The 23,745-nt window shown below is 47.1% G+C and overlaps 1 protein-coding gene across 6 annotated transcripts in view; it reads right to left on the reverse strand.

Annotated features, from left to right (window-relative positions):
- Positions 1-23,745, reverse strand: part of ATF7IP (activating transcription factor 7 interacting protein) — an 813,149-nt gene that overhangs the window by 169,284 nt on the left and 620,120 nt on the right. Inside the window, exon 12 of one of the 6 annotated variants that reach the window (XM_069652714.1) lies at positions 15,008-15,715. The exons of the other annotated variants lie outside the window; for them this stretch is intronic. Coding sequence (XP_069508815.1) covers positions 15,023-15,715 — 693 coding nt within the window. The 3' untranslated portion in view covers positions 15,008-15,022. Of the gene's footprint in view, positions 1-15,007; positions 15,716-23,745 lie in introns of those variants that run through there. 6 annotated transcript variants of the gene reach the window in all.

A 23,745-nucleotide genomic window follows, 5' to 3' on the forward strand; every position in this document is an offset into this window, starting at 1 on the left:
GCGCCCTCTTCTGGGTCTTCTCCGAAGCCCCACCATCACCCATACCTGGGTTATCTTCAAAACCTTCCTCCTCTAGGTTTTGTTCCCCTTCATTGCCTAAGAATATGTCATCCTCCTGAAAGTGGGGGTCCTCCCCAGTGAGGTCATAGAAATCTACATCCTCTTGGGGGGATTGTGGGGGGGATAAATCAAACAGCCTAGGGTACTTGGCCCCGGGATCCTCCTGAGGTCCCTCTCTTAATCTCTTGGTTGTTGGAAGGTCTGAGTCTCCATAAACCTCTCCATTTTGGCCATACAAAACTGGAGTCTCTCTAGGGTTTCTTAAGGTACCCCAGAGCGGTCAGGGCGGGAAAAGGGAGGGCCTTCAGTTTGAAAACGCTTTGACCTATCCCATAACGTCGAAGAAAGGTTCCCCTCACCTTCTGAAAAGACTTCTGGTAGTCTAGGAGTCCATCTCGACGGAGGGGGCAGTTCCTGCCTTCCTTCTGACCTTTTCGGTGTCTCCCGGTTCTTGTGAGCGGTGATCGACGTTTCTTTCGCCGTCCATCTCTGGCTATCGGTGGAAATAATCTGCGCAAGGCTCTCGACAACTAAACTGTCTGTCGAGGGTACCTCCGGCGTCGTCGTTACAGGCGTTGCTTGCTCTACACCGACGGGCGCTCTCCGAGAGTGCACGTCGTCTGGCAGTTTAGTGATAGCGCCCTTATCTGGGGGTAGCCCAGTCGCTAGTCGCGTTTGCGAGGGGGGCTTAAGACACTTACGGTCTGAGGAGGCCGCCGGTAGGACCTGTGTCTCCGTTGGCGCGAATGCTCTCTTCGTCTTCGACGAGGAAGAGCCATGGGTCGTGTGTTTATGGGAGTGTTTTTTGTGTGCGTCAGTGTCGCCGGGGTGTTCATCCCCATAAGCAGGGCGTGAGCCGAGCTTGTCGGGGCCGGGGACAGACAAGGAGGAGAGTGAACGCCCCTTAGAGAGATCTACGACTTCCGAAACGGATGTCGGGTTATCACATTCCTCGTCACTTTCGGTGGCGGCTGAGGAATCAGACCTAGACATGGCGTAGGCTGGCCACCTTTTGACCCTGCAGTCTTTTAAAGTCTTCAGCTTAAGAAGCTGACAGGCCACACAGCCGTCTTCTTTGTGGTCGAGGGGAAAGCAACGGTTACACCGTTTATGCTCGTCTTTCCAGGTAAACTTGCCCTTGCAACGCAGGCAAAACCTAAAGGGTGTCCTCTCTATAGCTGAGGAACCGATTGCATGTGACAACAACCCCGAAGGAAAGGGAGGGGAAAGGGAAAGACATTCTCAAAGAGCAACAATAAATGTCCCACGACCCCACTCTCCCTACTGTATTTGGCCGGCGAGGCCACGTGTTCGGCGAACGCCCAACAACCTCCTCCATCGAAGGCACCGCAGTCTGAGATCTTGATCGGCGGTGAACAGCTTTGCAGCTACGACGCCGAAGGAGGGATGTAAAGTAATAATATAGTTAAGTTAATAACGACCAAAGGTCGAATAAATGTTTTTGCAATGTCTCTCGAGGAGCTCCGCGTAAAGGCGACCAATATCTGGGCGGAAAAAACATTGAGGGACCTCGACGCGAGAGGGATTGTGGGTACACTGCACGTCATTATAGGGATAGTGTTAGACACGCCTTGTCGACGTCCCCTTTTCGACTACGAAAAACAAAATGCAATACTCCGCAGTGACCACTGGATGTCGGACTATGCACAGCATGTGATTCTAAGCAGATTAACAAACATCAGAAATATAAACTACTGTGAAAATAGGATATTAGAAAAAAGCTCAGAGAGCTTGAGGATTCCCTGTGTCAACTAGACTGCGGTAAACGATCTGAAGATGGCTGCCTGGGGCAGAGCTTAAGCCCTGCCACCTCATTGGTTGGGGTCATAAAGGACCGAAGTGAGGTGGAAGGACTACACAATAGAATGGCTCATAGGCCATAATGGGCTATGTACATGCATTTCTATTAGCAATGTGTGTATATGAAAAAAAAATAATTTTTATCATCGAGGATTCCCAGTCTGACAACAGGGAATATTCAAGCATCTGAATCTATGAAAGATCCAATGCTGGAGAAGTTATTGCTTACCTTAGTCTGTGTTCCACGAATCTGAAAAGCAACTGTAACTATGACACCAAAAGTGTTTAATAAGATCTGAATTCCCTAGAAATACTATCAGTTTTCTGTAAAGGTGTTGGGGAGGATTCAAAGATGTGCCAATTCCTCTCTACCTTAGAGACCCCAGCAACTTTGCTGGATTTTGAGGGCTTGAATTTTTAACCTGGAGAGAGAGAGACCCTTTTTCCCCACTCATGTATTTTTAACGTGATTTGAACTCTGTGGTTCTTTTGTTTGTGGAGTCTGACAAACTCCATAGGCATCATCTTATACATTGTGTCACACAGCATTTTCAGTGCAGTGGCACAGGGAAGTCTTTCTGATTTCCCAAACGTTTAAATATCTTCTCTTGGATAAACTACTGTTTCCAAGAACATTAAAGTGAAATTGACTTGACTTACCTTGGGAACTTTCTAGACCCAGCACACACCATCTTACAATAGAGTGCTGTAGGGGTTGCCTAGAATTCCCTTTGTCTAGTTTCTCATCTAACATTTATGTTACCCTTTCCTCGATAAATGGCTGGTGGCAGTGATTTACTTTTAACTACCGTGGTGTGCTTTTACAGCAGGCTGTGTTCGCAGCTGCAGTAAAGCACCCAAGGGTGCAATTTTTGTCAAAATGGCCCTGGTCTTTTTTTTTTTGCCTTTTTTTGTGGAAAGGTCCTTCCTGAGATTTACTCTGCGCGCCAAACCAGGTTTGGTCCCTTTGTTAATAAAAAATAATAATTTAGCATTTATATAGCGCTACAAACCCTCAGTTATCTGAGCGCTGCTTATTATTACCCACGGTGTGTGGTGCTCATTTATAGACCTCGGAAGGATGAAAGGCTGAGTTTGGCCCTGCCGGGAATCGAACCTGCGTTAGCAAGCTGTGCACGGGTGTCTGAGTGAGCGCTCTACTCGCTGTGCCACTTGACTGCCATTTTGTCTCTGGGGGGATTGACGAATGAAGTTCGTCTCTGGCTCCATGGTGTCTGGCGGGGGCAGGAAGCGAGGGAGGTGCCCGAAGCTTCCTGTGCTTAGTTTCCTAGGAGACCAGAATGCACTCTTAAACGATTGGCCAGCTGGCTGTCCGGCAAGGACAGCCACCCTACTCGGTGACTGACAGCTACGCTGGAATGAATGGGAGAAACCTGCATAAAAGGTGAGACATTTTGGCTTGGAAGGTAGAGACGACCACTGAACGATGAAGAACTTGAAGAAGACGCCTGCTGCAACTCGTGGACCCATGGTTTGCCCGGTGAAGCCCTGCTGCTGTCCTGAAACTCGAAATTAGTTTCGACTAGAGAAGCCCTGTAAAGCCGACTTCTCCCTTGAGTTGGTGGGACCAATCAACTCCAAAGTAAGCCACCTGGACATCCTCTCGGAGCCGGTTGAAATGCCCCTGCAGTTGCTGCTGGAACCGAATAGCCAGGCAGTGGAACACCTGATCGTGTGCGTTGCTTTAAAGTTGGCCATGAGCTCCAGGAAACAGGACAGACCGAGCCTGGGGCACCTCAACTGAGTGCTGGACACTAGATGCAAGGAAAGCCAATCTCAACAGCCAAGAGTATGCAGCGGTGCTATATGCTTAGACACGAGGAGCAGAAACCTCAAAGGGCCACTGAATAGAAGTTGGTCCTTTTCTGTCGCCGACTGTCCCTTTGCAGTGCAGGATTCCTCTAGACGTCCTCCCTCTTGTCCCCATGACTGAGGCCCAGGAACACAGGATCTGCAAAGCTGCACAGGAACAGAAGCCAGCCAAAACCCTTTTCTGGGCAACACAGCTTCGACAGGCCTCCAGCAGTTACAGAAGACTTGCAAACGCTGGTCGACGACTGTGGACGGAAAGTCTGGTGCTCATCTTCGTTCTCCTTGGCGGTCCCAGTTTCAGGTCGGCAGCCTGTCGAGGGTCCGACTTCCAGGGAGCTTCGGCGAAGGTTAGCAGTGCTCGATGGTCCCTCGAGCACGGGAAGACGGCGCCTAACGAGGTCCTCTCTCGGATCAGTCCTCTATGAACTCGACAGCTTTCTGATCGGGTCGAAGCAAATGCAACAGCAAATCTTCCACCTGGGCTTCAAGGATAAGCTTCAAGTATCAACTTCACCTTCTGAATGAATTCTAGCAGTGAGAGGCCCCCAGATATACTAGTTGATCTCCCATTCATTCTGCCGGGTCACAACCAGGCAACCAATCACTCAGAAGTCAATCAGCCAATCAAGCATACAGTGCATTCAGGCCATTCTCCTCCCTCTTAGACACTCACAACAAGGAATGTGTATTGGGACAAGTACCCAGCCATTTAAAACCACAAACTGCATTCATACCAGTTTCGGACAAGGCTGTCTCAGTCATTGTGTCAAACACCAGATTCCAGACATCCACAACCAAAAGTGCATATTGGTCAGACTCCATTCACCCAGGTCCCTCCCACAGGGTGTACCCACAACATACAGTTTGTTTATTGCATTTATAAGGCGCACCAGACCCAGGTGTAGCAGGGCGCAGACGGATATGCGAAGCTTACATAGGTTACAAATATACAGGAAAAATACGGAATGTCAGTGGGAAGGCTACAGCCAGTCTGGCCTGGACTTCACAACACCACCATATATGGAACTTCCACCCAACAGCCAGTCAGGGGGAAGGGACAGAGTCAGGGCTTCCCAGGACTTTGGGAAAACAAAGCAACAAGGCAATAGAAAGCAAGAGGCCACAGGGGCCATCTGGTTTCCTATCAGGAATCAACTGATTCCAAGGGCAGGGTCTGGGTATCCCAAAATGGAGGATACTCCGAGCACCTGTCAAATTCAGCATGGAGCTGCCACCAGCCCATACCCTGCTCCGTGGGCCAAAAACATACACTAGGGGCGCAGGGTTGCACACCCACCCATGGGTGCCATAGGGGTATCCCATGGGTCTGCACACCAAACCAAAAACCGGAAGAGCTGCACTGCCAGGAGTGCCACGTGGACTCCTGGGCAGAAAACAATACAGACCACAAATGAAAAAGGACTACAGGACAAGGACAGGGAGGCCCTGAACCTCCAATGCATTGCCAGCATCACACGAGCTGAGCAGCCAGGCTCATCTCAAGAGAGAATGTGAGCAGGATAAGGATGTTACACAGAGGTCTTACAATCACAATGGTTCAAGTAGACACTTACACTCAAGGTTTCTTGGTAAAACACTTATTAATTTATTACACTCATTTGGAAAACATTCACTAGAAGGAGGCAACTTAATATTCTACACAAATGTACTTCAATACCAAACAAATATGCTTAAGTAAATTAAGTTCCCCTGAAATGGAAGCAAAATGGCATTTCAGTTACTTTGAATGGGAGTAAAAAGGCACAGGTTAATAGAATAGATCACAAATACTTTCTTAGGCAGTGCAAATAGTTTCAGTTCACTTGAGGACTCGATTCAGTTCAATAGGCCTAGGCCAAAGTCAATGGGCTAGTGTCTTGGATAGGAAAGTGCAGTTCTGTAGTAAATAGTAAAGTCTTTGCCAATGTTCTCAGAAGTAGTCTGTACGAAAAAGAATCATGTTGGGTCACAAGCTGATTAGGCCTGTAAATTGGGAAAGTTTCACAAACTTTCACCGCAAGAGGTCAGTTCTCTCAATGAGGTTGGCACATTACCTTAGTATGAAGAAAAAGATTCAGCTCAAGACGTTGGTTCCTGGCAGCTCCTGCAGATCTCACTGTTCCTGAGTCTCAGTCGTGGGGATAGGAGGGAGGACTCCGGGGGGCTCCTGCACTGCACGGGAATGGGTCAAACAAAGCTGGCAAAATGGAATATCTTCGGTTCGAGTAGCTGTCATAAAGCACACACGCTGTGTCCTTCCCCCTGGTTAATCCTAACCAGCTCCCAGAATGGAATCCAGGTGGCTTACGAGTTGATTGGTCCCACCAACTCAAAGGAAGAAGCCGTCCTTGAAGGGGCTTCTCTGTCGAGATGAACTTGGCGATTCGGACCTGCAGCAGGGCTTCACAGGGCAAACAAAGGGTCCATGAGCTGCAGCAGCCATCCTCTTCCAGCGAGTCTTCGGTTCTTTCGTTCCAGTGGTTGACTCTGCTTTCCAGTCCAAGAGACTCGCCTTTTAAACAGTTTTCTCCCATTCATTCCAGCCTAGCTGCCACTCACCCAGCAGGGTGGCTGTCCTTGCCGGACACTCAGCCAGCCAATCACGTCAGAGTGCATTTGGGTCTCCTAGGAGACTAAGCACAGGGTGTTTTGGGTACCTCCCTCACTTCCTGCCCACCCCAGACACTCAGACGCCAGAGGCGGTCTTCAGTCCTGAAGCCCGCCAAAAGGCATAGAAACAAAGGAACCAAACCTAGTTTGGCACGCAAAGAAACTCTAGAACGACCTTTCCAAAAAGAAATGTCGAAAAAAAAGAAGACCAGGACCATTTTAAACAAAGGGGCTTAAGGCGCCATCTTGAAAAACATGGCTCCCGTGATTTTTAGCTACCGGTGTTCCCGGTAGGGAAAAATCATGGTAGTTTGTTGTACAACCACTGCCATCAGCCATTTCGATAGGAAAGGCTAGCATTTGACTGCTACATGAGTTTCTAGACAACTAGGTAACCTCTCCAGCACTCTATAGGAAGATAATGTGTGCTGGGTCTAGGAATTTAAAGACTAGTAAAGTCAATGTAACCTTAAATTCTCTGGGAAACAGTAGTTTATCCCAGAGAAAGTATTTAAACCTTTGAGAAGTCTAAAAGACATCCTTGTGTCACTGGAATGGGGGTGCTGTGTAACACAAATAAAAAAGATTATGCCTATAGAGTTGTTTAAAACTCCATAACCAAAGAAAATAACACAGGAAACAAACAGAATTAAAAAGTTCAAAGCCCCAAAGTCCAGCAAAAGAGCTGGGGGATTCAAGGTAGAGAGGAATTGCCTAATTTTGAGAATTGTCCCTAACACATGCCTAAACAGCTTGTGGCACTACTTTGATTTCTTCTTTTCTACAAAGTCTTCTAAACCATTGAGCAAGACTTTTACCTACCTCTGAGTGCTTCAGCTCACCTAGACTTTTGCCCAAATGACTTTGGCCTACCCTAGTTCCCTGAATGACTCTTCTTCCCTCTTACATTGTGTTTGGTCTTCCTCCCAGGAAGGGGTTTACTATCTTTGCAGTGGTATTTTTTTTTTCAAAAGTACTTACCTGCTTTCAAAATATTTGAGATCTCTTGTTTTATCCTAATAACTTTCTCTTTGACACACTCTTAAGTCTGATTCTAATTGCCAACAGTGATATATTAATGTCCTAGTTATTAAAGTCACCTGAGGGTGTAGGGTGTCTGACATCCCAAAAGGGTACTTACTGATTTAGGAATATTAAGAGTGTGTATTTGTGCGTTACTACTATATTGCCCCTTCTGAAGAAACCTTATTCAAACTGACTGTTAAATTAATAATTGTTTAATCAAGAAACCTTGTGTGTAAGGGTTTATTTGAATACTTGTCACTGTGAATCTCTGTGCACCTCCTCTACAGCTCACATTGACCCCTCTTGAGATAAGCCTGGCTGCTCAATCACGCTATCAACCTGTGTAGTACAGACTTATACCAAAGGTTGGGTTCCTATTGCCAGGTCGTCAGGGTTGTTGTAGTGCACCCAAAGGGTACTGCATACAATCTTGCCTAGGGGCAAACAGTGGGGTGTGGGGACCCTACAAAATTAAAAATATTCAAAATGTCTGTTATTTAGGAGTCACTAAAAATGTATGTTATTTTTGGTGTCGTTTAAAACACATGGAACCCATTTCTAATTGTTTTAATGTATTTTCTTCGGAAATTGTATGTACAATAACATGCCGTGCCAAATAAATAACCCATGTCATGCGTGTAGCCCGTTGACTACATGTAATACGACAGAGTCCCATGTTGAAATGATGGTTGTATATTAATTTGAAAGTATAGGTGTTCGTCTTTTGAGAAGACATGTGTTGATTATTGGACTAGAACTAGGGTGCCTTCCTGTATTCTGTCCACCAGGCCAGATTTGAGTAATCCATCTTAACAAGGACTATATACTAATATCTAATATTAGTGGTGCAATTGGAGTAGAAGAATGGTGAGTGAACACAACTAGACTCAAGGATTGTGCATTGATACAAATGAACCAAGATAACAGCACTTTAGCAATTTCATCAAGAATACAAACTGCCTTAAGACAATATGGTTGAAACGTCTTGGCAGAACACAGGCACGTATCTGTTAGATTTTGGATAGTAATGAGATTCATCTGTTATTTATGGGACCTTGTAAATGAATAAAAGCCTTCATAGATAAGTATTTGACAATTAATGCCTTTCGATATTACAAAGTCATTTATCGTACCATCCAACAGATATCACAAACAAGTAACTTACCCCGGGTAACCTTCTTTCGATTGGATGTTCCGCCAATGTATTCCTCATCTTTTGATCTAGTCTCCAGCTGCTTCTGAATTATTTGTTTTGGCACAGGGGCTGTGCTTCGATGCAGTCGACTCGATGTCCCTAGACCGTCTGTCTCAATGTCGACATCATCCCTGGTACATATAGCACACGCAGCGCCCATTAGCTTCAGTTAAATTTTTACACCCCTTTTCTTCTTTAAGAATTGCCAGCATTAGTATATTTCATATCAGCGTCAGACCTCGAAAGAGCATAAAGTGTAATGAACAGGAATTCTACTGCAGGCTAGGTTGGGCAATTCGGAATACGTGGGAGGACCATCCAATCGAAAGAACGTTACCAGGGTAAGTAACTTGTTCTTCAAATGGATTGTGTCCTCCCACGTATTACTCATCTTTTGAGGACTCCCAAAGCAGTGTCAGATTTGGAGGAGTAAGAATTTTAGAAGTTTCCTTAGGATTTGTCATGGACAGAGTATAAAACCTAAATCCTCCTTTCAGGCCCGAGGAAGAATCCAGGCAATGTTTAGAGAAAGTGTGAATGGATGACCATGTGGCTGTCGCACAAATGTCATGCATCAGCTCCCCCCCCCTGGTAAAGCAGAACACGTTGCCATACCCCTTGTGGAATGGGCTCCAATACCATCTGGGGGATCTTTCTCAGCCAATCTGTAGCATTCTGTAATGCCCAATATAATCAATCTAAACAAATTTTGTTTAGTGACAGCAAGTCCCAACTTGTGACCTGTATACCCAACAAAATAAAACAACCATCCTAGAGACGTAAAAGCTAAGAGCTTTTCTTGGATCAGGTCTATGCAGCCTTTCCTCATCCTTGTCAGGATGTGGCGGCAGATAAGATGTTAACAATTTTCAGGGATGCATGAAAATCTGATATCATTTTTGGCAGAAAAGTTGGTTTCACTTTAAGAACTACCCTGTCCTTAAAAGAAGGTAGTATATGGAAGCTTACAAGAAAAGGCCTGAAGTTCGCTCACCCTGCGGGCTGATGTTAACGAAACTAAAAGGATGGTCTTAAAAGTCAGCGATCTTAATGGACAGGAATGGAGTGGCACCAAAGGAGCGCACATAAGAAGGAATTTTAGAACAAGATTAAAGTCTCAAATCGAAACCTGAAACGGAGATGGAGGGAACACGTTAGTAAGTCTCTTTCAAAATTGTATGACTACCAGTATCTTACTCCGACCTAAGCTTGAAGAATGAAAGTGCCACCAAGTATCCATTAAGGTTCCCAATCTAATGCCCCACATTTGCCAAATGTAACAAAAAGGACACAACCATATGTGTACTGCACATTAAAGGGTCGACAACCTCAGAAAACATGCATGAAGACATGCGTGAAGACATATGGATGGTGGCGGTGGGGTGGGAGCCGGGGGGGCGCATGGGAAGAGACCTCTTTGCAGAAGACGCATTGGAAGGCCGATGGACATTTCCAAAAGGCCCGGGTACCACGTCCGCCTGGCCCAATCCGGGGCAATTAGGATCATGGATTTCCCAACCTTTCTCAACCTCCTGAAACGTGAGGAATGACGGGACTGGAGTAAACGCGTACAGGAGTGGAAACTCCCAGTGTACTTACTACAAATGCATCTCCTAGAGCCACTCTAAGGGGAAATTCCCTGGAGCAGAACAGTTTGCATTTCCGGTTGACACTGCCCACGAACAGATCCACTTGAAGGGTTCCTCAAAGGGTGAAGATCTCTCGAAGAACTTCCTGAGCTAGTTCGGCCTGCTTAGAGCATCTGCGGTAGTAACGACCGCTGAATGGAAGATCGTTTGCGTGGCTCCCCATCCCTTGAGCGAGGCATCTGTCACTACAGTTATCTCTGGCCACGGTTGCCAAAAATGTTTTCCCTTCAGAATGTTGCCCTTGCAGACCCACCTCAGAAGATCCTGCGTGACTTTGCTCGGAAACTGAAGGTCTGACATCTTGCCCGAAGATTGAGACTACCGAGTCCCAATAGCACATTGGAGGGATCTAATTCCCTGTGGCACCAGGAAGATGCAGGATCACATACCTTAAAAAGTCGAAGACCGGAAGATGCAGGGACTCAATGTGCAGAGCTCTCACATCGAGTGGCGAGGCTTTGCCCAAGGAGCATCCATGACCGCTCCGGTGAACTGGAGCCTTTGCGATGGTTATCATGTGGGACTTCTTGTAAGTGAAGTCCAGTCAGTGGAGAGAATGGCAGAGGGTAAAGTAGCCGGTGCCTGGGCATGCTTTGCACCTTTCTCTCGTCCACCACAAGGTAATCTTCTTTAGCCCTTTTGACTTCCCAGTCTTCTCGCTTTTCCAACTGAGTAGAAACAAAAAGGACCTACTCCTCCAAGATGATCTGCTGGGGTGAGATGGTTGCGGCTATCAAATAGCGGCACCAAGGGATTTGGCTGCCGCCTTTGAGGTCTGCAGCTTCTCTAGGCTTTCATTAGTGTTGCTACCCAACAGCTGGCTGCCGTCAAAGGGCATGTTGGAGGAGCCTGGCCTGTACGTCCAGTGCAAATCCCGACTTCAACCACGCAACCTGCGGATTACTGTGCTTGCCACCATGGCTCTGCTGACAGTCAGCAGAGTCCAGTCCTGACTGGAGACTCACATAGCATGCTTTCCGGCGCTTACAATATTCAGGAAGCCATCTCTCTTACCCTTCGGGAATATGCTCAGCCGCCATGGCTATACAGTCCCAAAGGGTGAAGGTAAATTTAGCGAAGGCACAAGTAGCATTTGCAGATTTGAGAGCCATGCTCTCAGCAGAAAGGGCTTTCCTTGCCCAAGCATCGAAACGCTCATCCTTGTCTGGGGGAATTGTTGGATAAGCTGCTTGTTTAGAGGCAGAAGTTGCAGCCTGAAACTACCAGGCTTTCTGGCGTAGAATGTTTAGACAAATAGTCAGGATTGCTATTGGGTGGCCTGTACTTTCTGGTGAGGTTTTTATTCACCGCAGGATTTGCCTTGGGTGCCTCCCAGCTGGCCTTTACCCTTTATTGGAGAGCAATATGAAAAGGGAGTACCAGATCCTTCCGAGGACCCTTATCAAGGATATCGGTAAGGTCATCTTGCTCAAATAGGTAGCAGACCTGCCCCATCCTAGAAACTCTATTAACCTTGACATAAGATGCATGTATGGGGCATCAGCGTGTTCTTCCAGGTCTGGTTGACCAAATTCAAGTTCTGGTGAAGTGTCAATCCAACTGGCTGACTGAAGGATTTCATATAAGTCTTTTAGCCTGGACTCTTCCGATATCAGGGCTTCTGGGACGTTTGGCGTACCATGCTCCCAAAAGGAGGGGCATCCGTGTCTGAAGGTTCATGTTCTTTATAAATTGGAGACAAAGACTTGAAGAAATCCTTCCTTGGTAAAGGCTTAAACATTTTTTCAACCTCCTTATTGACAGAGGCAGGTTTATAGGGCAAAAGCGTTGATGGTGTCGACCCTGATGGCGTCAACACACATGGCATTGATGGTTTCCACCCCGATGGTGTTGACCGTCTTGACGCTAATGGGGATTTCTTGGCGAGTCCAGACCTCGAAGGTTCAATGGGGTTTCTGGCCTGTGTCCCGGGCTCGAAGGTGCGCAGGATTTTGGCTTAGTCCTTTCCTTGTCGCCCTTCAATGGTGCGACAGGAGCAGGACTCGTGGTCTTCTGTTTCAAGGGGGTCGGGCCTCTTTGTCGAAAATGTTTAACATTTCCTGTCTGAATGCCTCCCATGCAGCAGGATTCAAGTAGGTATCGGATTAAGAGTTGGAAGGGGATCTATGCGGCTCTTCATCTTCTTGAAAGAAGAATGGTGTGATCCACTCCTGGATGGAGGGCGAATTTTGGACTTTTTCCTTCGACGAGAGTCGCCTCTCGACTCGTCAAACCAGCGCTTCTACGACTGAGTCGTCGAAGGTAGTTTGAGGCCCACCGGCCGCTAATTTCCCTTTTTGCTCTTTCAAAGCCTTACCGGTCATTGCTTGACAGGATCGACAGTCTGCCGTCTCATGCTCTACGCCAAGACACCACAAACACTTCTAAGGGTCTGTGAGAGACATCTTGGCGCTGCAATTGTCATTTTGTAACCCGGTCTTCGGGGTTGATGGTGTCGATGACAAGGCCATAGTTTGAATATGTTGCAGTTTATAACTGGAAACAAAGAACGCTGTAATTCTCGAAGCGCTAGCTATCGCAGAGAAATTATGCATGCTATATGCACCAGTGATGACCGACATCGAGACTGAGAACCTAAAGGGACATTGAGTCGACTGCATCGACGCACAGTGTTCTCTACCGAATGTATTTTCCAAAGCAGCTGAAGCTGTAGACAAATATATCAAAAGATGAGGCATACGTGGGCGGACACAATCCATTCAAATAAATCTATTTATGGGTAGCACAAGGGATGCACAGGAGTACACAGTTATGGATGAGGACGTACTTTATATAACGGCATTTACAGTGTGCCATATCTTTGTTGTACTTGTGCAGTAACCAACATTCTTTTTGGAGGGTCTGTAATGTGTTCATGGGTGCATAACACCAATAGGGCACTGCATGTTTTTTTTTTATTGGGTCTGCTTTTATGCACTCAGAAGGCAGGGAGTGTTCACAGCAGCCAATACCACCAAGCATCATTCAAATAGAGGGATGGTTAGTCAGTGGCAGGCCACCCCTTCAAGCACACCCATGCATTCTGGAAGTCTCTCACTCTCACCCAAAGCAATGATTCCACGCTATCCCAAATAGACATCTGCCAGCCAGAACTGGCTTTAGGCTGACAACAGCACCCAGTCCTTAGATACAAGCATCCAGTGGGAAAAAGTAAGTTGTAAACGACTAGCCTACCAATTCTATACATACACTGCACAATCGTACTTGCCAAGAGTCCAATATCTCTAGCCAATGGCCTGTGCACATTTTGAACCCTGCAGTGAACGAAGACGGCCACTTCTTCTCACGCTGAGAGGAAGGGATATTCATGAATCCCCTCAGATCTTCAAGGCAAACAAAGAGAACAGAAGAAATAGTACCATACCAAAGAAACCATGCATATTCTAGCCATGGGAAGGACAAATAAGAAACTATACTGACTACTAACAAGTTGGGTATGTATGCATATAGTGGACGAAGGACAAACTCCATATTTTTAGTTACTGAAGTAAATCTCTGCTCCCTCTTCAGAACACAAGGTGCTCCTAGGATGCCGAGTTAAACTAGTAGAGACTAAAGTTAAAAAAAAAAAAAAAAAACAGATGGCAACATCCAGTACAGACGGTAAGAACTAACAGCACATAAGCAAGACAGTGAAACTCGGGAGCATTTGATTAAGTTGTAAAGGCCATCACTTTCTATACTTGTAATCACTGACTTTAATGTTTCCGTAAGTACATAATTAAATGCAGAAAATCGATTTGATCACTATTGCTCTTTGGAGCAAAATAGAAATTAAGATGAGCGTCAACAGTACGATAATTCACTCCCATGTGATATATGTTTTTAATGGTGAACATTTAAAGAAACATTGAAAAGTGTGAAATCTAATATTCTTTATACCAGTGTGTAATACATTTGAATAATTTGTGCATCTATTGTTCTCAAGATAGGATATGGTTATGAATCAATCCATAAAGGAGTAATGATCATTAATACATTTTGATATGTTTTGGCATTCAATGTTTAAGGTAGTGCATGAAAAAAGGGTCGACACAGATTTTTACTTCACATTGTGATCCTGACTGCCTTTATTAGAATGTAATAGGTGTTTTTTTTTTCCAGTGATGGCTTGGAAGTGGTAGAACTTGATACCCTACACATGGAAATAAAAACAAAGAACCAGCATTTTGTGAAATGGCAGAGAGGGTCAAAAAAGGACCCAATCATGTAGAATAGATTCTAGGACACAAGCAGAAGCTAAATACTCCCACTAATTGTGAACCCCGTCTATCTTCAGAATGTGGTTTCGTGGATTGTGGCATGCAAATGCAGGGCATTAAGGCCACTATGTTAGTGTGACAAACGCAACTGGCAAAAGCTTTAATTGCATACAGGCTCCTGGACTGGTAAGTTTTGGAATGGTGTAGTGAACTGCACTTCAGGCCAAATACTCTCCAACATATCACACTATTCTTTGCTCCTCCAGCCTCACCAGTTTATCGATTCCACGCTTCAAATGAGGACCTCAAAGTAGTTCTTTGGGAGCTGTTATGAATAACGTTTAGTGAGTAGTTAATGTATGTAGACAAGCTATATAGAACTAAGTTTGGTCACTATGCCAACCATGCCTCACACAAAGTATCAGTTAACTCTCGTACCTGCTGCTTCACGCAATTTAACTAGTGCAGTTTGGCTGGGTACCATTTTAACGAAAATCATCCCATTGGTACCCCCACAGTTTATAAATGTTACCCACTATGAGTACAGCCTGAATGGTATTCCCCTACAACAGATCAAAGGTGCTGCCATTCTAACAAAATAAGTTTTAGGGGCAGATTCTGATAGGATTTAATTCCCTTGTTTGGCAAAATGCAAGTGTAAAATTAAACCACACCTTTTTTGCCACAGCTAGCAGGCTCTTCAAGCACAGCACTCCCGACAACTTCATCTTCTGCAGGTCTTCTGCAGTGATCAAATGGTGGACACCGTCATCCTGATCTTCCATGCGCAATATTCTAAGTACATTCACAAAAACCAGATTTGCACTGGCAAACTCCTTGTCGCCGAGAAGGCAGAGATGGCGGCTGTAGGGTGGCCCCTTGAGGTGCCTGTTCAAGCCAGCCCGTATGGAACGGTAGCTAGCCACACTGTACGTGTTCCCCTCTTGGTTGCGTATTGTATAATAGAACTCTCTCAAGATGTCATTAAGCTTGTTCACTGGCAGCAGTTCAAAGTTAGGACTCTTGTCATGTTTGGATAGCCAATGTCTTAGCAGGTTGGCGGACCAGACAGTCTGTTTGTACGTGTTCTTGACGCTTTTCGGATCTGCCTCTTCCTCCAACCCAAAGAGGCCATCATGCTGGAAGTTAAAGTGTGGCTGTGCTGCCTCAACCAGCTCTTCATCCTCTGACATTGGATGCTCCTGTTTCAGCTGGTTTTCTAAACAGCTGACCAAAGCTGCGGTGCCAATTTTATCGCAGGGATACGATGCAGTGTGGTCTACTTTGCACCCCGAAAGCTGTGAAGTGTGGAGCAATACATGATATTATGGTTTTATGAACATTTAAAAAAGCAAGTGCCTCTATTTCTGAACGGCATGCTTTGTAATCTGCCTCAAAAGTCAACCCTGCTGCACCTCAACATGCTCCATTTTGATTTATGGAGGGTAGCCTATAAACGGACAGGATAAAATGCTGAAAACTGGCAAGACATTCATCACAGATCATTCTGAAATCCCTGTGAACATAATTTGGTCTAAATAGGAGTCGATTATCTCCAGTGAATTCATTTGCAAGGTTTCAGCATTTGCACAATGGTAGAATACTACAACAGGCAATGGCAGGAATTCAGTTACTCTGACATTCCTATAATCCTAAAGCAATACATGAACACAGGCTGCAAAGTTATTTAGTTCGGCACTAGTTCTTTCTAACAATACAGAGAAAAACATACAATACAAATATAGAAGAAATACAGCAAAAACAAATACTGTGCTGGTGATTTGCACAAATAATCCCAGAGTTCTTATGACATCATAGCAGTAGCATCCTCCCAAAGCTCACACTTTATTTCAACCCTGGTGACCCAGCAGGGGATACTTCCAGGTGGACATGTTGCCTACACAAACATTACTGCTCAATGTATTTGATCACAGGCTCCAGTTTAGTCCTTACCGCCTGCTAGAGTACCCTGCTTCATCTATCACGAAAGGCGCAGGAAGAGGAAGCAATAATGAGATTATATAGCCTTAGGGAGCCTGGTCATATTATTGGGATGGTTTAAATACAGTAGCTTAAAAAAATAAAAAATAAAAAAATCCATCATTGCATGTATAGACATGGCAAGATCAGCTCTTTCAGGGTCTTTAACATAGCTAGCAGTACTAGCAAATGACAACTGTGCACTCACTCAGGCTGGCTCCTGGAACACACCACTCAATAAGCACAGTCATATTTCAAAACGTAGAATTAGATGTCAGCATCTCTCTCTTCTGTATGGAAACATCAAGGTTTACCCAGACTCTCAAAAATGGCGTACAACTGTTACTTTATCACTGTTTTACACCCTGATAAACTGAGTGAAGTGTACAATATCCAAAACTATAAGGAACTTCTCCCTGTTCAATTGGGCAGCCTCAAACAACCCTTTTGGGAAGGCTTCACAGATTTGCCCTCCTAAAAAATATCTGTATTCCACATAGCCCTTTGGATGCATGTGGGAAGGTAGTCTAGGGTGAGCAATGGACAAAGCAGAAATAACCGTAACCCTGCCCTCCTTAGCTCTGCCCCGCACATCGCCCTTCAGTCCTTTTCTATCGCCAGGTCTGAGACCATTTAAGCAATAATAGAGGTTACTTATTAGACGGGACGGCGGGTGGGTTTATGGAGGAAAGGGGACTATGGACTAGGAGTAAGGTAGTCACTACGGTGAGTAACTTTGTTATACTCCTACGTCATGTCCCCTTTCCTCCATACTTTTGGGAGATTACCAAGAACTCCTTACAGGATAACGGGTGCATGGAACTCCTTTACTCGAAGAGGTTTTTGAGAACAGCTTGCCCGAACTGGGCATCAGCCCTGGAGCTCAGGTCTAAGCAGTAATGTTTTACTAAATCTGATGGCGAAGCCCACCTAGCTGCTTTAGCAATGGTTTCCCGGGGAAAATATCTTTGGAAGGCAATGGCAGCTGCCTTGCCCCGCACCAGATGGGCATGAATTCCCTACTTTGGCTGAAGGCCCTGAATGGTATACGCCTCAGATACAGGAAGCAATCCATCGGGAGATCGTTGCTTTCGAGGCCGGCTTTCCTTTTGGTCACCGAAGGTCACCAAGAGCTGAGAAGAGCTCCTAAAATTAGATGTCCTGTCAAAATAAAACTTCAAGAGCTCGCCTTACAGCCAAGTTATGCAGAACCCTCTCGGCCGGTTCTGGGAAGAAAATGGGTAAGGAAATAGACTAGTTCAGATGAAAATCGGATACCAACTTTGGAAGGAAAGAAGGATTGGTCCGAAGGACAACCTTATCCTGAGAAAGGTGAGGAATGGATGTTCTACCGACAAGGCCTGAAGCTCACTTATACGCCTTGCCGAAGTCACCGCAATCAGAAAAGCTATTTTCCATGTAAGGAATTTCAAATCCAACGTAGCCATGGGCTCAAAGGGTTTATAGCATAAAGCAGTAAGAACCACATTCAGATCCCACTTAGGCTGCGGGTTACGCACCGGTGGATACAGATGCACTAGACCTGCACAGTGCCTTTTAATGACAGGGTTTGTCAAAGAAAAGCAGCAAGAGCCTGAAAACAGGTAGGCGGCAATAGCCGACAAATCCTGCAAGACAAAACATGCATGTCTGAAGCTGTCAGATGAGACATGAAGGACAGCACTGTGTCGATGGTAGCTTCTCTGGGGTCCAGTTGTTTTGCTAAACACCAGTAACAGAAACAGCCATTTGCTCCTATACCAAGACCTGGTCGAAGGTTTTCTAGCCGCCTGGATGATACGCATATTATCCGTGGACAAATTGAAACTTTCTACAGATTTGAACTCTGGCACCAGGCCGCCAAGCTGAATGATTGTGGGGAGGGGTGCCACATCTCCTGATCGCTCTGGTGAAGCAGGCTGGGAATCGGTGGAAGCCTGATCGGTTAGCAGACTGACAGATGCTGAAGTTCCGAAAACCACAACCTGGCTGGCCACCACAGGGCTATGAACAGGAGAGTGCAATTCAAAATGTTCCTGAGCTTCCATAGCGCCCGGAGAATCAGAGGAAGAGGCAGGAAGGCGTAGGCCCTCATTGTGACACTGAATCTTGAGAGCTTCCGTGCCTGTTCCTGGAAGCATAAAGAGGAAGTTTCCTGTTCGATGACGTTGCAAATAGGATCTCTGTTCAGCTCCCACTCGTAGCGGACCACAGCTCGCCGGCTGAGAGAGAGTGCCGTTACATTCAGCTGATCCAGAATGTGTACCGCCAACAGCCAAACACTGCTGAATGGCCCATTCCCAAATCTGAATGGCTAGATCTACAGGGGGAGGTGACCTGGTACCCCCCTGCTTGACGACGTAAAACATGGATACCGCACTGTCCGTGCTGATGCGGACCACCTTGTTCACAAACCCTGGCTTGAAAGCTTTGAGTGCCAGGAAAATCGCCAGGAGCTCCAGATAATTTATGTGAAATTGTCTGTCCTGCGGCGACCACAGGTCAAAAACCTGAAGATGATCCATCGTCGCGCCCCATCGAGAAGGGAGGAGTCTGTTGTAATGGTCACCTGAGGGGAGGGCTCCTGAAACGGCGCACCCACCGACAGATTGCTGGAAGAAGACCAACATAGGAGATCGGTCATGCAGGGTGGAACTGGAACCCTTTTGGTGTCAGGGTCCACTGCCTGAAGCCAGGAGCTCCGAAGAGCCAACTGCGCAAGTCGCATCTTGAGACGTGCAAGTGGAAGAGCAAGCATGCACATTGCCATGAGGCCCAGAAGCCTCTGGAACCACCAGCCGGACATGTTTCCGACTGAATGAAGACTTGACATGTGGTTAATAGGTCGCCATCCTGTCCACCGTCAAGTACACTCTGCAGTCAATCGTGTTCCAATGGAAACCCAGGAATCATGTCCCGAGAGATCATCATGGAGGATTTCTGCCAGTTCACCGACAGCCCAAGACTGAACAGGAGCTGAAGGAGAGACTGAAGATTGCTCGAGGCTTTCACCGGACAAGGACTGCGCAGAAGCCAGTCGTCCAAGTATGGATACACATGAATACCCTGTAGCCTTAAAAAGGCAGCGATGAGCGACATCTTTGTGAAGACACACGGCGCCGAGCTGAGACCAACAGGGAGCAAACGAGACTGGTAGTGCTCCTTTCCCAGGGAGAACGGCATATATTTCTGATGCGGGCTCCAAATCAGGATATGCATATAAGCATCCTGAAGGTCCACAACACTGAGTCAGTCGCCATTCTGAAGAGAGGACTTCATTTGGCAGGGCGTAATCATCTTGAATTTCTCTTGGGGGAAGCAAAAGGTTGAACTGGGAAAGGTCTAGAATGGTGCACAGGCCAGCCTGGTTGGGTTTTGCCACTGTAAACAGATGAGAGTAGAAGCCCTCCCCTCGTTCTACTAGGGAACGGGTTCTACAGCCCTGAGATCTAGAAGCTTCTGGGCCTTGGCTCCGAGGGAGGGCGTCCCCCGACTGCTGAATGCGGGGATTGAAGTGTGGGGTAGAGGGGAGGGGCAAGCGAAGCCCGTCCGAGCGATGGACAAAACCCACTGGTCGTCGGTGATGGTTTGCCACTCTTCCAGATGAGACGAGATTCGTCCTCCCACCCGAGCCTCGTGCGAGCGGCAAAAAATATTTTGCAGACTTTTCGGCAGAGAGACTACCTGTCCCTGAAGAAGAGGCTGATGACCGAGAGAAAAACCGGCCACGTTGCTGCCTCTGGCGTGTGTTACCCGGTGGAGGATCAGTCCTGCGCAACCTGCGGTCTTGGCACCCTCTCAAGCTGAAGAGGATCGAGATAAGGTCCCAGATCTCTGAGCTTTGACTGGGGCCTTCACGAGCAGCGACAGAGACTTGGCAGTTTGCGTACTTGCCTTAGTCTTAGTGATCTCGTCATCTGTTGAAGTATGAAACAACTCTTTGCCATCAAAAGGCAGGTCCAGAACTTTATCTTGGATCTCCTTCAAAAACTTTGTTGCATGAAGCCAAGCCTGACGAGAGGTGTCCATCTCAACATGAGGCCAAGGGCCGAGGTGTCAACATGATGCGCAGAAGCCTCCAGCATATCCAACACTCTGGCCGCCTTTAAAGTCTTCCAACCTGTCAACAGGAATGAACTCCTGGAAGTCAGCCAAATCTCTCCACAGTTTCATATTCACCGCCACCAGGATGAGCTCTGCGTTGGCCTGACGCAATTGCAGAGCCAATTTGGCAAAAATCTTCTTGCCCAAGGTATCAAGCAATTTGTCCTCCTTGGACAGAACTTGAGCTGCGGAAGTCGCAGAGGCCGGCTTGGATTGCAGATTGGCAGCCACTATCACCGTCGAGGATGGGAACGGGCATGATGCCAACGCTACTTCCTCTGAGGTGTGAAGCCTGTAACGGCCGTCAATCCTTTTATTTATGTGCATCCCAGTCTGGGGTTTATTCCAAACCTTGCGGGCCTCGGCCAGGAGGTCCCTCTGAAGTAACAGGCCGGTGCAGTCCTGTGGAGACCTGGTTAGCGCCCCCGAAAGCACACCTTCCTGCGGAGCGGGTGCCTCAGGCACCGGTATGTCAAGGAGTGACATATCCAATACCCAGTCGTGAAAAGCTCGGACAGAGCGTGGCTGGTCCTCACTGTCCTAATCTGCCAAAGGGTCGTCTAGAACATCCGGATCTCCCGGCTGCTACGCGACGGGCATCAGATTGACATCACGCTCTGCAGGAGTCTTGTCCACCGGTGCCAAGGTGGGCAGAGGCGGAAGAGCCGGAAGAGGACCGAGAGGCAGAGGTGCTGTCGCCGGGGCAACAGGCGCTGTGACAGGAACTGTTGGGGCAGGCAACAGAGTCTGAGGGCAGATTTTCCTAAAAGGCCCTTAAAGTACTCCCTCATGGGATCAGAATTCATTGGGCTAGAATTCATTTCCCAAAAAAGGCATCCTCTGGCGAGACCTTAGGCGCCAGAGTGGGCAGAGGCCTCTCATGAGGAGCATAACCCCACGAACACAGTGAGGAGGACTGCCAAGAGGGTCAGTCACCAACCGGGTCTACATAGACCAATGGGGCAGATGTAGGAGGAAAGCGAGACCGAATGTTGTAGTGGCATCCGAGCACGCCAGTCATAGGAAGGGCGGAACGGATTCACACTGTCAAGTGGAAAAGGTTGTGCACCGAAAAGAAGGTTCCCAGCACCCGGCGTTGATAGCGTGGGTGTGAGGGAAGAATCCAAAATGGCCTCCATAGTCCACGCAGGAAGGCCCGCCATTTTGTGAAGATCTGAGGAGAACTGCGTCACATGTGTAGATAAGGCAATTGACTCTACAGATTGGTCAGGGGACTTGACTGAAATTTTAGCCTTGACACAAGGATCCTCGGCAGAGCCAGTACTATGGGGCCTTGGATGTTTACTGGACATTCTGTCCCTTGAATTAGCCTCCAAAGGAAGAACCTCTGCAATGCCATTAACAGATGAGTTACGGTCGACGACCCCCCCCCCCCAATCAACAGAACTGCTAACTCTGTGAGCGCAGGAAAGTTGAGGAATCCACCTCACAGACAAGACCTTAACAGGCATCTTGGTTCTGCTGGTACGCACCTTAGCCTCGTTAAGAGGAACCTCGAAACAGAGTCTGGTCTTAATAGCTCTCCCGAGAAGGGCCTCGAACTGTGGTTCGGTACAGAAAGCCTCAACCGAGGCCTCAGGGTGCACCGCAGTGTCTGTGTGGGAAGCTCCTGACAAGGAGACCTCGGAGCGAACTCCGGTACCCAACGCCTCAGTACTATGCTGGCTATTAGCACCAGATCGGTGAATCTCAGATCGTGATCCGGTATAGGCATGCCCCTCGCGTAAACCCTCTGAGAAAACCCTGGTACGCCTATTAGGCCTGTGTGGCACCTCAGGAAGAACCCTGGTAGCAGAGCTTTTGAAGCCCCCTCCCAAACCTGGAGGACCCCGGAAAGGAGTCCACCGGCCGGGGTGCCCTGAAAAGTAAGGAACTGACCGGGCGTCTCTTTCCGTCGCTGAAGAGTTGGAAATGTAACGGAGGAACTTTCTGGAAGATCTCCTCCCATTGACGAAGACGACGTGGAAGTGCCTGGACCGGAAGGGAGTCGCAGAAGAAACATGAGTCCCAACGGTGATCCGGTCCCAGACACTCCAAGCAGAGAATGAGATTCGCCCTAGCGAAGCGACTTTCGCAAGAACAACAAGTGGCAAATCCCAGACGCTCCGGCATAGACTGAGGACTACGCGACCACAGAACTGGAGCAGGAGAAATGGCAATGGGAAGAAAGGTCTTCCCATTGATGCTAGTCCGTCCAGCCCAGACTGCGAGGAGAAAAGGACTTAAGGGTGATGCGCGGGGCAGAGCTAAGGAGGGCGGGGTTACGGCCGCGTGCTGTACCCCGCGTAAAAAGAGAAGGACACATTTTTCAATATGATGCTTTTTTTTACAAAAAGCGCTCCGGCCCCGTCCCACAGGACAGAATGTCCCAAAAGTATGGAGGAAAGGGGACGGAACGTAGAAGTATTTAGAATAAGCTAATGTATGCCATTTTAGGTGAAAAGAAGAGCGTTGAACATCAACATTTATTCATCAAAGATCCAACTGCCCCACCCCTGAAGGCCTTGTGCATAAATGGTTCCATGGAACAAACAATAGAAAAAAAAAAAATCTCTGGGATTTAAACTCCTAACTGACATTCCAAAATGCTTCAGTGCGGAATAGGACCAATTCGAAGACGGAAAGAAAACCCAGTAGTCCGTTCGTGCCCACAGTTTACCCAGTGGTAAAGCACAGGACAACATTTTAATTCCAAATGCGTGCAGATGGATTTTAATATCAAGCTGGGAACCATGCCTACACAGCACATGTTAACATCTAGTCTTAAGGGAATCTTTACACCCCCACCATAACCCCCTGCACCCTTCCCCAAGGAAGATTCTATTGTCAGTCAGTCCCTAGCAACGTTAAAAAGCAAGCCAACAGACTGACTGGACCAATAGTCTGTCACACATAGGTTAGATGTAGCCTCCACCTTCACAGAACTTCTAACATAACATCTACAATAGTAAAGGACATGGTGTAATCTAGGTCTATAAAGAAAGCATCTTTCCATCAACACCATTTTACATCTATTCCAAATGAGACAGATTAAGAAGGTCAAAGTTAAATCCAACCAGCAAACACATTTCCCTCTCCAACGTGGGGTTGTCTACAGTCACATGACTTCAAGAACATGCAATGAGGAACCCAGGTGAACCAATTATCCTCAGCCAACCAATCCCAGTCCCTTATCATATTGCCAAATACACAGACTATGAAAGTCTAACCGAGAGTGAGGGGG

This window comes from Ambystoma mexicanum, chromosome 3p (assembly GCF_040938575.1).
Source record: "Ambystoma mexicanum isolate Mex_15411 chromosome 3p, UKY_AmexF1_1, whole genome shotgun sequence".
NCBI classification, from domain to species: domain Eukaryota; kingdom Metazoa; phylum Chordata; class Amphibia; order Caudata; family Ambystomatidae; genus Ambystoma; species Ambystoma mexicanum.